This window comes from Triticum urartu, chromosome 4 (genome assembly GCF_003073215.2).
Source record: "Triticum urartu cultivar G1812 chromosome 4, Tu2.1, whole genome shotgun sequence".
Classification (NCBI taxonomy): domain Eukaryota; kingdom Viridiplantae; phylum Streptophyta; class Magnoliopsida; order Poales; family Poaceae; genus Triticum; species Triticum urartu.
In genome coordinates this window covers 578,602,653-578,615,454 of record NC_053025.1, presented here as the reverse complement: position 1 = coordinate 578,615,454, position 12,802 = coordinate 578,602,653, and the positions used below count along the sequence as shown (strand labels likewise).

General features: G+C 49.6%; 2 protein-coding genes across 2 annotated transcripts; both read left to right on the top strand.

Moving 5' to 3' along the window:
* Nucleotides 1-776: 776 nt before the first annotated feature.
* On the top strand, nucleotides 777-2,326 carry LOC125552846 (protein TIFY 11c-like). The gene is made up of 3 exons (XM_048716539.1): nucleotides 777-1,374; nucleotides 1,507-1,688; nucleotides 1,789-2,326. Exons 1-3 carry the CDS (start codon nucleotides 1,169-1,171, stop codon nucleotides 1,983-1,985), a joined length of 585 nt encoding a protein of 194 aa, XP_048572496.1. The 5' UTR covers nucleotides 777-1,168; the 3' UTR covers nucleotides 1,986-2,326.
* Nucleotides 2,327-11,067: 8,741 nt separating this feature from the next.
* On the top strand, nucleotides 11,068-11,910 carry LOC125552847 (protein TIFY 11b-like). The gene has a single exon (XM_048716541.1). The coding sequence runs from the start codon at nucleotides 11,231-11,233 to the stop codon at nucleotides 11,765-11,767; it is 537 nt and encodes a 178-aa protein (XP_048572498.1). The 5' UTR covers nucleotides 11,068-11,230; the 3' UTR covers nucleotides 11,768-11,910.
* Nucleotides 11,911-12,802: the final 892 nt, after the last annotated feature.

Sequence of the window (12,802 nt, the reverse complement as noted above, 5' to 3'; positions counted from 1 at the left end):
ATGTGCTGATCACTTTTGCTAACTTGTCCTGGACTGGGCTCCTAGGCACTAGCCAGTCACCACCTTTCTTAAGTGATCGCTTTTAATGGATTATTATATTTTTCAACTCGACCACCTTTTCTAATTGATCGTTCTAAATTCTTTTGTATTACTCCCTCCGTTCCGAATTACTCGTCGCGGAAATGGATGTATTTAGAACTAAAACGGAGGAAGTACTTTTCAACTAGAAGTACCTTTGCTTCTACTCCCTCCGTTCCAAAATAGATGATTCAACTTTATACTAATGTTAGTACAAAGTATGATTAGTACAAAGTTGAGTCATCTATTTTGAAACGGAGAAAGTATTGCATAGTCAAGCAACGTAAAATGAAATGGGTGCGGCTAGGTCCTAGTCGATTAAAAGGCTTAAGCAAGTCTCAGTCAAATGATATAGTATGTATGAAGAAAAAACTGAAAAGAATTTTTTTTTGCATGAATCTTCATGCAAAATCAAAAAAAGATAGTATCGACTGTAACATAACGAAGTCTCAATGAACGCAGCTATACCATGAAAAAGAAAAGGAAGAACATGTTAAAAAAAAAGAAAAGAAAAGAAAAGGAAGACACAACCCCCGACGTGGCCAAGAAAAACCACCAGGAGAGAGTATAGGGGCCCCACCACCAGCCCATGACCCGCGCTGCACACTGCACGCGCAACCGTGGCCTAGCAAAACCGGCCGCCGAACTCAACCCCGAAAACGTACAGAGCCCAGGCATTTCTTCCACCACCCCCTTTCGTCGCTCCACGCCACCACCGCCACCAGGCCGCGCACATGCGCAGCACCCCGCAAATACACGCCGACCGGCTGGCCGATCGGCGAAAACCCACGGCGAAATTGGGCGAGACGTGCGGTGCTGGGAGACGGACGGGCCTTCCGCTCCTATCCATCCATCCATCCATCCATCACTCCTCGTCCCGTCGCCTCCCGGCCGGCGCCTTTCACATGCTGCTTTCCTCTCCTGCCCGCGAAACAGAAATTAGGCCTCGCCCAGCTGTACACGCCCGCGAAAAGGAGAGAGCGCGCCGGGACTTAACCCCGCGACTCACCCGCCCCCCGGCCGGACGGGCAAACACACGTACATACCTCGGCACCGCAGGTCTCATCTTTTCCTTCCGCTGGAGATCGACATGGGAGCCGAGCAGCAGCACCAGGCCGCCGGGGACAGCAGGTTCGCCGCGGCGTTCGGCCTGCTGCGCCAGTACATGAGGGAGCAGCCTGGCGTGGTCACCGTGGGCCTCTCGCCGGGCGTCGAGGCGGTGGCGCCCGAGCAGCGGATCCGGACCATGGAGCTCTTCCCCCAGCAGGCCGGCACGGTCAGGGGCTCGCACGAGAGGTACGTCTTTGCGCGCCAGCCACACCTTCGTGCCCGCCGGGTGACCGGAGAACGTCCTCGAAACGTCTTCCCATGGAGTTCTTGGAAAATATTCACTCCTGATTGATGGATGCTAACGCTGTTGCTAATCAGGACGGGGCCTGAGAGAGCGCCGCTCACCATCTTCTACGGCGGGAGGACGTTCGTGTTCGACGACTTCCCCGCCGAGAAGGCCAGGGAGCTCATGCAGCTCGCCGGCTCCTTCTGCGCGCCGCCGCCCGCCCCCGACGCCGAGCCCGCCTGCCAGAAAGCGCCGGGGCAGCCTTGCTTGTCAGGTCCGGATCGCGCTACACTCGTGCTCGGTCACCGTCCGTATTAGATACAAATACAACCAACTGACAAAAACATGTGTCGTGCGCGCGCGCGCTTGTGTAGACCTGCCGGTCGCGAGGAAGGCGTCGCTCCACAGGTTCCTGGCGAAGAGGAAGAGCAGGCTCACCGCGGCAGATCCGTACCCGGCGCCGTTAGCGGCGCCGGGGGCCGGGGCGGCCAAGGAGACGGCCGGCAAGGCTGCGCCGGAGGACGGCGGCGCGCCGTGGCTCGGCGTCAACCCCGCGCTCCAGCTCAACTGAAGGATTTGATGAGCCGGGGAGAGGAATAAATCACTGCCTCACTGCTTCTCCACGTAGTACTACTAGTACTATGTACTGCTACGTGGATCCTTGATTGTTGCCGTTTTTATCTTACGCCCGTTAATTGGCTGCGTCAGGGCTATCAACTGCATGGCGCTGGCTAAATATATATAGCACGTATGTTCTTCATCTGTTTGAGAATTCTTTGGTGTCGAATAAAAGAATTCTTTCATGCTGAATTTGTTACTGTATGCGAGTATACTACTAATTACGTAGCTTAGATTTGTATAAGCTGTATTAAATGTAGTGATGGTGCGCAATATTGTTACTTTTACTGGTTATTTTTTTATGTGTTAGTGTGAACTATTAACGTTTGCTCGTTAGATCGTTGGGTCATGTATCTTCATGAGAATATGTGAAAATTGAGAGAACTACATTTCACGCATGTCTTGTGCTGCCCGCACCCGTGACTTGGATGGCGAACCTAGCAGCCACCGAACACTCCCCTCCCTCGTCATTTCCTTCTTCGCCACCATTGGGGCAAAGCCGGAATGGGGGAAGGTGTTGATTGGGCTTCATTCTCGTGTAAGCTATGCTAGGGTGGCGACAACCCTTCTTGTCATGTCTTTGGAAGGGGAGCGGAGGGCAGCGATGCCACAATGATCTTCCTAGGTGGTGCAATGATCTCCTCTATCGTGACATATGCGGTAGGGGCCGGTCGGGTAGCGTTACTACATGTCGGTTTTATCTTACGCCCGTTAATTGGCTGCGTCGGGGCAATCAACTACATGGCACTGGCTAAATATATATAGTACGTATGTTCTTCATCTGTTTGAGAATTCTTTGGTGTCGAATAAAAGAATTCTTTCATGCTGAATTATTTACTGTATGCAAGTATACTAATTACGTGGCTTAGATTTGTATAAGTTGTATTAAATGTAGTGATGGTGCACAATATTGTTACTTTTACTGGTTATTTTTTATTATGTGTTAGTGTGAAATATTAACAGTTGCTCGTTAGACTGTTGGTTCTTGTATCTTCATAAGAATATGTGAAAATCAAGAGTTCACCCATGTCTTGTGTCACCCACACGGGTGACTTGGATTGCGAACCCTAGTCGCCACCGAGCACTCCCCGCCCTCATCATTCCCTTCTTCGCCACTATTGGGGCAAAGCTGGAATGGTGGAATGTGTTGATTAGGCCTTCATTCTCGTGTAAGCCATGCTAGGGTGGCGACAACCCTTCTTGTCATGTCTTTGGAAGGGGGGTGGAGGGCGGCAATGCCACAACAATCTTCCTAGGCGGTGCAACGATCTCCTCTACCGTGACATATTTGGCAGGGGCCGGTCGGGTAGCGTTTCTACACGTCAGTTCTGGTTAGGGGTGAAACGGGAGCCTTAGCTTCGGTTTGTTGGTTAATACTTCAAAGTTTATTAGTAATTTGGATAACAATATTTAAATGGTTTGATTATCCGGCTAGAAATAGGATGTTCCTATATCTTCGTATATTAGAAATGCCATGTCCTATATAGCCTATCCTAATTTCCCACACGAATCGTGGTCAGATTGTGCTCAAATGTCTTACCATATATGGACTAAAAAATGATTATGATCGAAAATGACCCTAACCACTTTCACCCTTAGTTTCAGTTTCCTCAAGGTTGTGGGCCTGAGTTGGGTGGTGGTGGTGCCTTGATGTCGCCCCCTCCTTGAAGGCGTCGTTTTTAGTCCATTGTTCTATGCTTCTCTCAGGGTTATGTGGTGGTGGGGTGCTATTTGATGATGGTAGGGTGTGTTGTAGACCTGCAGCGAGATGTGCTCTTTTGACTGAGGCAGGGACGGAACCAGGCTACCACCGGGCCCCAAGTCTGCTTCATCGCTACAGTGATCAACAATGTAAAAAACACTATAGTCAAACAAAGGGATAAATCCTCACGCCCGGGCCTAGCCCCCCCCCCCCCCCCCCCCCCCCCCCCCCCCCCCCCCCCCCCCCCCCCCCCCCCCCCCCCCCCCCCCCCGCCCGGCCTGGGTCGTGTCTCCGCCACTGGACTGAGGGGCCATTTGTCCATGCATTGGCTCACTGTGGGGAGCTTCAGACTGTCGGGATTGTGTCCCTCATTTGTGGGGAAAGGTCTGACGATGTGGTGCATTCCTAACGATCTAGTTTTGTTCTTTCCCATCCGACGGCTTAGTCTCTTCGCATCGTGTTGCTTCTTTGTGTTTTGTTCAGTCCCACTCGCCTTTAGATGTAACTTCACTATGTTCCATGTACATGTATACCTCTTGTAGTTGCCCTGGTTTGTATGTGTGTTTGTGATTGTATCGCGAAGCTGGTTAAACAATATATTGTGTTTATGTTGCGCGGTCTTTAATTCACCCCGGGCCACGGAGGTTTCTCCATAGGATATGTGAAGATTGTAGAGTGTCTTTAAAAAGGAAGTTTATGAATTCCCCGAACTGCAAGACGATGACAGTAGAGCATCTTCAGCCATGTAACTCTAGTTCGACACCTCAAACGCCCGCAGACGCTGACCGGGCGTGTTCGTTTTGAACCCCTATTTATTCATTCGCGCAGCCACAATTCTCATTTTCTTCCTTATATGTCCGATCATTTGCACGTGATTGGTGGAGATGACGAGAGGGAAATAAAAGAATGACTAAAGAAAGAGAAAAGGTGGTTCGGCTGAGGCTGCGTTCTATGTGGCGGATTGACCGGCGTGTCCGCGAGCCCTCATATCCTCCCCATATTTAAGATGGATATGAGGGTTCGCGGACAGCCTGGACATGTAAGGAACATATGAGGGGTCCAGTTGGGTCACTTGTTTCCCTCTCTCCTATCCGGCCGGGCGCGTCGACGGGCGTTTAAAGGATCCGGTTGTAGATGCTCTTACAAGTTGTTCATTTCTTCTGGGATTAGTTGTCGCTTAAATGGATGTGTCCAGTGTACAAATTTAAACGACCACGTGCCCGTTGATGCCCCTGTCTTTGTAAAACTGCGGAGGGGCCGGATTCAAGCATCCTGTCTTTGTTTATCCCTGTTGACAATTTAGGTCCTGTAGAAAGTAGTGCAACGTTCTCCATTTATAGATCTGCGCCTGCCTTTATCGGACAGGTGGCGTGCCACCTTGTGATCGATGAGCTCAAGATTCGATTGCCAAAAGCTAAAACCTGGTCATCCAATTCGTCCCCGTACGTGTCGTGCGCGGTAGGAAGGCGTTGGAAGAAGCAGGAAACGTGCGTGATGCATCATGCATGGCATGCGTAGTGTGCGCATGGTGTTCGCGGTTACACGTCGTTGTTCTCGTCGAGACTTTGCGTGCGCGCGCACGTCAAAGCTTTTAATTACCACGTCAAAACTTGATGCGGCTAACCTTGGAAATTAAACACGCTGCGGTCGCTGTAATTATTTACTACTCTAAACTCCTGTCGGCCTCGTGGCACGTAGGAGTACTTAATTCGGCGTCGCAAGTCAAAAGCGGAAGAGTAAATTACCAAGAGAGGATCCGTCGTGATCAGAAAGAGGAGCAAGTTTGATCAAATCTTCTTTCTCTCGTACGTTTGGCAGATCTTGCACGTAGGTCCGCAGGATTAGTTTTCAGTTAATCTTTCCATTCCGGTTCGCTGGGAGCACCCGAGCTGGTACGTGTCCGCAGCGTGTGACCGCGCTCTGCTATCAAGGCTGGCTTATTCGCCTGCGTGCGCACGTACGTGGTGTGCATGGCTGTATTTTTGATTTGTCATGTGTAGACTTTTCTTTCCTCTGAGAACCGGTGTAGCTAGGGAGTTGACAAGAGGGCGACCGGAATCCTACGATTACCAAATGTCTTGGTAAATAAGATTTTTTTCCTGACACGTAAATGGAAGGGCGCAGGCAACTGGTGGCGAGCTTGCGGTTAGAGTTTTGCCACTTCCGGTCTCATCTCCCCTGGTCATACGTAGGCTCGTCAGTACGAGTAGATACACTAGTAGTACAAGTTGGGCCAATTTGAATCTGCTAGTTGAGCTCGGTCAGTATGACTTAATCTATTACCAACTGAAAAGAAAGAGCGGCAAACCAATCTGTGGTTGGATGGTTAGAGGGACTGTGGCATCCCAGCCCGTTAGGGTTCAAAGACTGATGCTTGCATTTATTTCTGAATTTATTTCAGAAATTTCGGCGATGCCCGTTCAGTGGAAGGAGATGTTTCCGTCAACGACGAGGTGCCTATGGTTACTTTGTAAATTTTAAGATGATATGCTGACTCAGTCTTTCGGAGATGCTTATAGAGGTACTGCGTTAAAAAAAAAGAGCGGAAATGTTGAGGACGACCGAATTTGTTTCGCATGTGACCGGTTCGTAGCTGCACGCCTGGAATCCCGGAGGCCCCAGCGGCGCTCCGCCCGTCGACCATCGCGTGCTCCTGACACGGCCGCGGCTGACCCCATTTCTTTTCTTTTCGATTGATGCTTGGCTGGCCCCATTTCCTCCCCGTTTACTTTCGCTTCCTACTCCATTACCATCATCACGCAAAATTCAAACCTTATCAGCGGAAACTATGGACGTCAACGCACATGTTCACCTCGTAGCAGAACGGCTGCGACGAGACCAAACCAAAACAGAGCAGCACACACCTCGAAATTCATCAATCAAAAGAGAAAAAGAGAAGAAACTCAACGCAGCGCCCATGGTCGACGGACCATGTGCCGGTGGCCCCCGAAAGCGAAAGCGCGCGCGATCCTCTTCCTCCCCCTCGGAGCTTTCGCACCGCAACAAAACCGCATACTGGTAGCACAGCATATACTAGTCTAATGCCAGTACTCCTACTGTCTACTGGTACTATTATCATCTTTCGTCGTCTCCCCCACGTTTCTCAGCATGTGACCACGAGTACTAGTTTATACTTGGCCGGATGTCCGTCGACCGGCCGACCTCGCCGCGCCCGCCATCGGCCATGCCGTACTGGCCCCGTCCGCCGCCCGTGAAAGCCTTATATTTTCGCGTGTTTGTGCGCCGGTCGGACGGGGACGGGTGGGCGCCGGGTCGCTGTCCTGCTCCCCGTCTCCGTGGTACCACCACCAAAGCGGGTGCGCGTGACACGCCGAGTCTCCTCCGGCGAACCGTGGGCCGGGAAAGATAAGATCACGCCGCGATTCAAGTACAGTCGACAGCATGTACCCGTTTCTCCCTCCTCCTCGTGTCCTCGTGATCGGCGGGCACGGCAAAAGGGCGGGGAGCCGGAGTAAAGCCCGGCTGGCCGATGCCGACTTGATGCCGGGAGGGTGCGTCTCGTGACTGTCTGGTCTCTGGTGTAGGGGCGGTACGGCTGTGCGGGTTGGCCGAGATTTATTTGCTGCTCTGTTTGGTTGATGGCGGCATGCAAATGCACGTGTGTGGGCGAGCTCGCATATGCATCCGTTTGTTCTTGGCGTGTGCAAGCAAGCAAACCTTGTTGAAATCGTGAACACGCTAATTTTATTTAGGTGGTGTTTATGTCTGTTGTTTGTTAATGGAGCGCCGTCTCCGGTTAGCCATTATCTCACCTAGTGTCGAACCATGCGTTCGCTTTTTTTTTTGTATAGTTCACCTCGATATAATCTGAAAATGACCGACATGAAAATATCAAAGGGTCTCATATACCGGTATAACCACGGACATCGGAATATACATGGAGCACAAGCCGGGAAAGAGGGAAGAAAAGGGAGGGAGATGGCAAATCATTCAAAGAAAAAAAAAGATGATGGATGTCCCCGACTTATAGCGGGAGTTCAAACCATTACTAGTGGTTAGAATTTTTTTTACTGCACGTATGATTAGCTTGATCTACTAGGATGAACGAAGTAAGGTGGCGATAAAGCTTGGCTGATTTGGCCGTGATGCGGATGGATATGGTCGGAATAGCAAACAAACCGCCCGCGCGAGAGCCAATAAAAACCTTGTGGTATTGGAATGGGCTAAATGGGCCAAAAGCTAAGCGCTTCATAACTTTTCTTTCCTAGCTATTGTAGATGTATAGGAAGATCATTTTTCCGTTTGTTTTAAGATTTAATTAACCAGAAGACCAATTATAAACTTGGTCATCAACCAAGATCAAAACACATATTAATTATAAGTCTTTTCTCCTTTTTCTACATGTGGTGAAGACAAATGCATATAATTTGGAAGTTAGATAATCAACCTTTTGTGATATTATATTATTTTCATTATAAGTTTCCTCTGAAAAGATGGAAAGTGCTTCTATATTATGCTGGCAAATTCAGATTGTTTGTATACTCACACATTGTGGTTTGACATGCACATACAAGTTAAATTTGTGAATAAATATAAATATACGTCCTTCCACCGATTGTATCTAATGGCTACTTCCGTAAGAAATACTCACACATTGTGGTGCAAATTTCGCATATTGATTTTTTATTTCAACGTTAATAAACCACTCTTTAGTGATCTGAACGCCCTTATATTTCTTTACGGAGGGAGTAGATGGTTATTTCGTGTTCAATATGCTCTAAATCAACTCTTTGAAATTTACTCTGTACCAAGCAACTTTAATCGTTTCTCTTTATATAGTTATTCACCATGTTAGTGAAAATATAATAATATAAAAATCTTTTACGATCAATATATGCATACAAACTTAATGATATTGTTGCTACCGGCATTTTTTGAGGAAATAATTACAATTATTCGTAATCAAATTTAGATAATTTAACTGTACATTGTGAATAGATATATGTACACAACTTTGCTTATTGTCATTGCAATAAAAGAGTACAACAAAAACATGGGAATTCTTCAACAACCTTTAATTTAATGGTGCACTACATGCCTACAAGGATTCAAATATGAAGTTTTACAAATATTTTGATATGACACAACTCTTTATCATTTCGTGGTACTTTCTATTTTATACTAAAATCTTTGTCGTTGGAACAAGGTTTATTAGCACATCCATTCATACCCACTTCTCACAAAACGACTTTAAGATGGTTTTGTATGATAGTTAAGCATAGCGAGTTGTGTAATAGTTTGTTACATATGAAAACTTAACATCTAAACAACAACTCAGTGAAGATAAACCATTTTTTTCTTAAGAGGAGAAGAAATCATTTTTTGTATGAATTTAAAAGTTTGCAAATTACTCCGTCTGTTCCTAAATACAAGTCTTTTTAAATATTTTAATATGAACTACATACGGATATATATATATATATATATATGTATATATGTATATATATATATAGATGTATTTTAGTGTAGTTTCACTCATTTTCATCCGCATGTGGTTTGTATTGAAATCTCTTAAAAGACTTATATTTATTAACGGAGGGAGTATAAGATAGGTGGAATACATTACCCAACAAAATTAACCCCCAATAAAACACACATCATACCGGAAATTTTAATAAAAATTCTGAAAGCATACTGTTGTTTAAAGATGAGATTGGTAGAAACATATTTACTCTCACTGATCCATATTACTGATGTATCTAGCACTGAAATGGATCGGATGAAGTACTAACAAATAGTAGTTTTGAACCGCTTGACCCCAAAAAATGCTCAACTAACATCTTCAATGAGCGTGCAGGTGTTTTGGTGGTGATTTCTAATGCGATATTTTCCTTTGGCATGGATACACCACACAATTCTCACATATCATGAGGCAACCCTCATATAGTGGTTTCACACAACATGCACACATATCGCCGGCAACCACACCAGTCGCCAAACTCATTTGGCGGACTCAAACAACGCACACACACTAACAAGAAGTCTCATCCGGTGCTATCATGTAATCTCTTCCGACGGTATCACACAAGGCTCATACAACATACAACTCATGCACGTTTACATTCATACAAGAGTGCATTAGTAGTAAGATTGACCCTGAGCGCATGGAAATTATGGCATGGTGACAGTATTGTGGATTCGCGCACTTTACGCTCATACAAGAGTGCACGATCAATACAAATAGAACATCCGAAAGGCATGTGGTGAAAGGGAATTTACCTCCCGAAGTGCATTGGTTTGATGACGACGTAATTTGCGGACTGATCGAGTTCTTGAGGTACTAGGGCATACTCAAATGACACAACCCCTCGTGCTCGTCGTTTCTATACCCCTCACGGTTTTTTGGTATAGAAAGTTGCACTACCGTTTCATTCGAAGTCATCCCATCGCCTGCTGCCATTTGCGTGAAGAGTGGCACACCAACATGGCAGTGGATGGGAGGAACTGACTATCACGCGCTCTCCATATGACATATGGGGTCCACTTGTTAGCAAAGTAAGCAGACATAAAAAAACATTAGCATCCCTGTTTGCACCGTTTTCCCCCAGAATTTTCAAGGAGGTGCTATGTTTGCGGACAATACATCCACAGGCATATCCGTTAGGATGCTCTCTTCTGGCACCCCCGGCTTGCCGCTCTCCCTTCATACATATTGCCTTTGTTCCTGGATATAAGTATTTTTAGAGGTTTCAATACAAGCTAGATAGGGACGTATATAGACATATTTTAGTGTGTAGATTCACTTTATTTTCTCCGTCTCTTCTTGAAATCTCTAAAAAGAATTAGATTTAGAAACGGGAGGGGTAGTTTTAAATCCATTTGCATTCAGCTGCAAGCTCACTGGTTCACGCCCCCCTGGGGGCAAAGGAAACTTGGGTTCGTTCGGTTCATGCAACTTGGTCAGAAATTTAAAACATTTTTCAAAAACGAGAGACAGAAGTAGTAGAGATGAAACTAGAAAGCCCCCCGAGGCGAGGCGGCAGGCGCACATGAAGCGCGTGCGAGATAAAACAAGTGGCGGGAGACGGGGCAAAGCCGCGGTCGACAAGAGACACGGCGACAGGGAGAGAAAAGAAAAGAAAAGGTCGCAACTCTCCCACCGAATACGCATCCGTCGCCATCACCCACCCATACCCCCCGGCCTCAATCTTCACGTGTTCTTCGTGCCCCGCACCACCACCACGTCTCCTTCACTCGCCTAATCTATTCACAAAAACAAACCAAGCGGCCATGGAGGATGCGACTCTGCCTGCTTCTCCCTCCCTTCCCCTCCCCCCAACACCCCCCCCCCCCCTCTATAACCGCCCCCCCCGCCATAGAGTACCTCACATCCCGCCCCCCACAGCCATCCGTCCACAGAGTCACCACAGCCGCACCGCAGCTCCATCTTCACCACCGTCATCGTCAACGAGAAGCAGCGGCGAGCAGCAGCGCCCGGCCAAGAGACGAGACGAGACGAGAGAACAAGTGTTGCCATGGCCGCGATGGAGAGCAAGAGCCGGAGGTTCGCGCTGGCGTGCGGCGTCCTCAGCCAGTACGTCAAGGCGGAGCAGAAGATGTCCTCCTCCGCCGTCGTCGCCCCGCCCCCGCGCGCCCCGCCGGCCACCACGCTCAGCCTCATGCCCGGCGCCGACGTCGGCCAGGACCACGCCGCGGCGGCCGCTGAGGAGGCGGGCCCGGCCACGCCGCTCACCATCTTCTACGGCGGCAGGGTGGTCATCTTCGAGGACTTCCCCGCGGACAAGGCGGCCGAGGTCATGCGCATGGCCACCACCGCCGGCGTCGAGCGCGCGGCCGCCACGCCCGCCCCGGCCCCGGCGCTCGCGGACCTGCCCATCATGCGCAAGGCCTCCCTGCAGAGGTTCTTCGAGAAGCGCAAGGACCGCCTCGGCGCGCGCGCGCCCTACGCCCGCCCCGCTGCGCCGGTAGCCAACAAGGGCTCGGAGGACAAGTCGGCGTCGTCCTCCTCGTGGCTCGGGCTGGCCAGCGCCGACGGCGCCTTCGCGCTCTGATCCGGACGGACGGACGGACGGGGCAAGACGGCTTGCTCGCTCGCCTCAAGACATCGCTTGTAGAGCACTTTCAATTTTAATGTATTCTTTGGGTAAAAATTCGAATAGCGAAAGAAAGAAAGAAAGAAACAAGATTGAGTTCATAGCAAGCCCTCTTTGTTCGTTCGTTTGATTTGATCGACAAATTCTTGTGATTTCTGCGCGGATCATCAGCCATGGTTCGCACAGAAACCCAGTTCAGTTCATGAACCGAACAATAACTTGAAATAAAGACGAGTGCTACCAGCTTCAAACAACGCTTCCTCCATGTCTGGCATCACGACCACGACTAGCACAGCTACGATTACCATCTTGAGTACGTATGCCATGATCCCATGAACCGAAATGTCAAGGGAAGAAACCCATCTCCAGTTCGGCAAGCACGAGTTCATGGCGGAGGGGAGGGGAAGGGTGGGTGAGAAACGGTCAGAAAAGGGGGAGCGCAACTTGTCAAAAGGGGGACGGGGGTTGCGGTGGGAGACTTGGACGTGCGTACGCGTCATTGCCCTTTGTTTTTGTCTTAGAATAACGAAGAAATGGCGCACGTTCATGGCGTTCCGGGTGAACAACCATTGCTCTGCCCGGCCGTCCGTTGGCCCTTCGCTCTCGGCCCTCGCGCACACGCGGCGACGGCGACGGCGGCGAAGACGACGACGACCCTCGGAAGCCCCGTGGCTCCCTCTCCTCCTCCAACGTGGAGGTGGCGGCGCCACCTGTTGGCCGCCGGCCTCGTGAAAGCGTGTGCTGATCCGACCCGAACGTGACAGCGGAGGAGCGAGTGTGGACGGGGCGCGCGGCATCCATGGATGCTCGCCGGAACGGAGTGGTTTACTTTGCGCTCTGCACCCGGGGGCTGGAGGTGCTTTCCTCGTCGGCGCACGGCGCGCGCGCGTGGCCGGCCGATTCGGTCGGTGATGCGCTCTGTCTGCCCCCCGGCCGGCGCAACGTGCTCGGCACGGCGCGTGGGATGGGAACGGGAAGGAAGGAACCGGTTGC

Coding starts and splice junctions, on each gene's coding strand:
- LOC125552846 (XM_048716539.1), top strand. CDS start 1,169: ATGGGAGCCGAGCAGCAGCACCAGGCCGCCGGGGACAGCAGGTTCGCC. Junction 1,375..1,506: donor GTCAGGGGCTCGCACGAGAG/GTACGTCTTTGC, acceptor GTTGCTAATCAG/GACGGGGCCTGAGAGAGCGC. Junction 1,689..1,788: donor GGGGCAGCCTTGCTTGTCAG/GTCCGGATCGCG, acceptor GCGCTTGTGTAG/ACCTGCCGGTCGCGAGGAAG.
- LOC125552847 (XM_048716541.1), top strand. CDS start 11,231: ATGGCCGCGATGGAGAGCAAGAGCCGGAGGTTCGCGCTGGCGTGCGGC.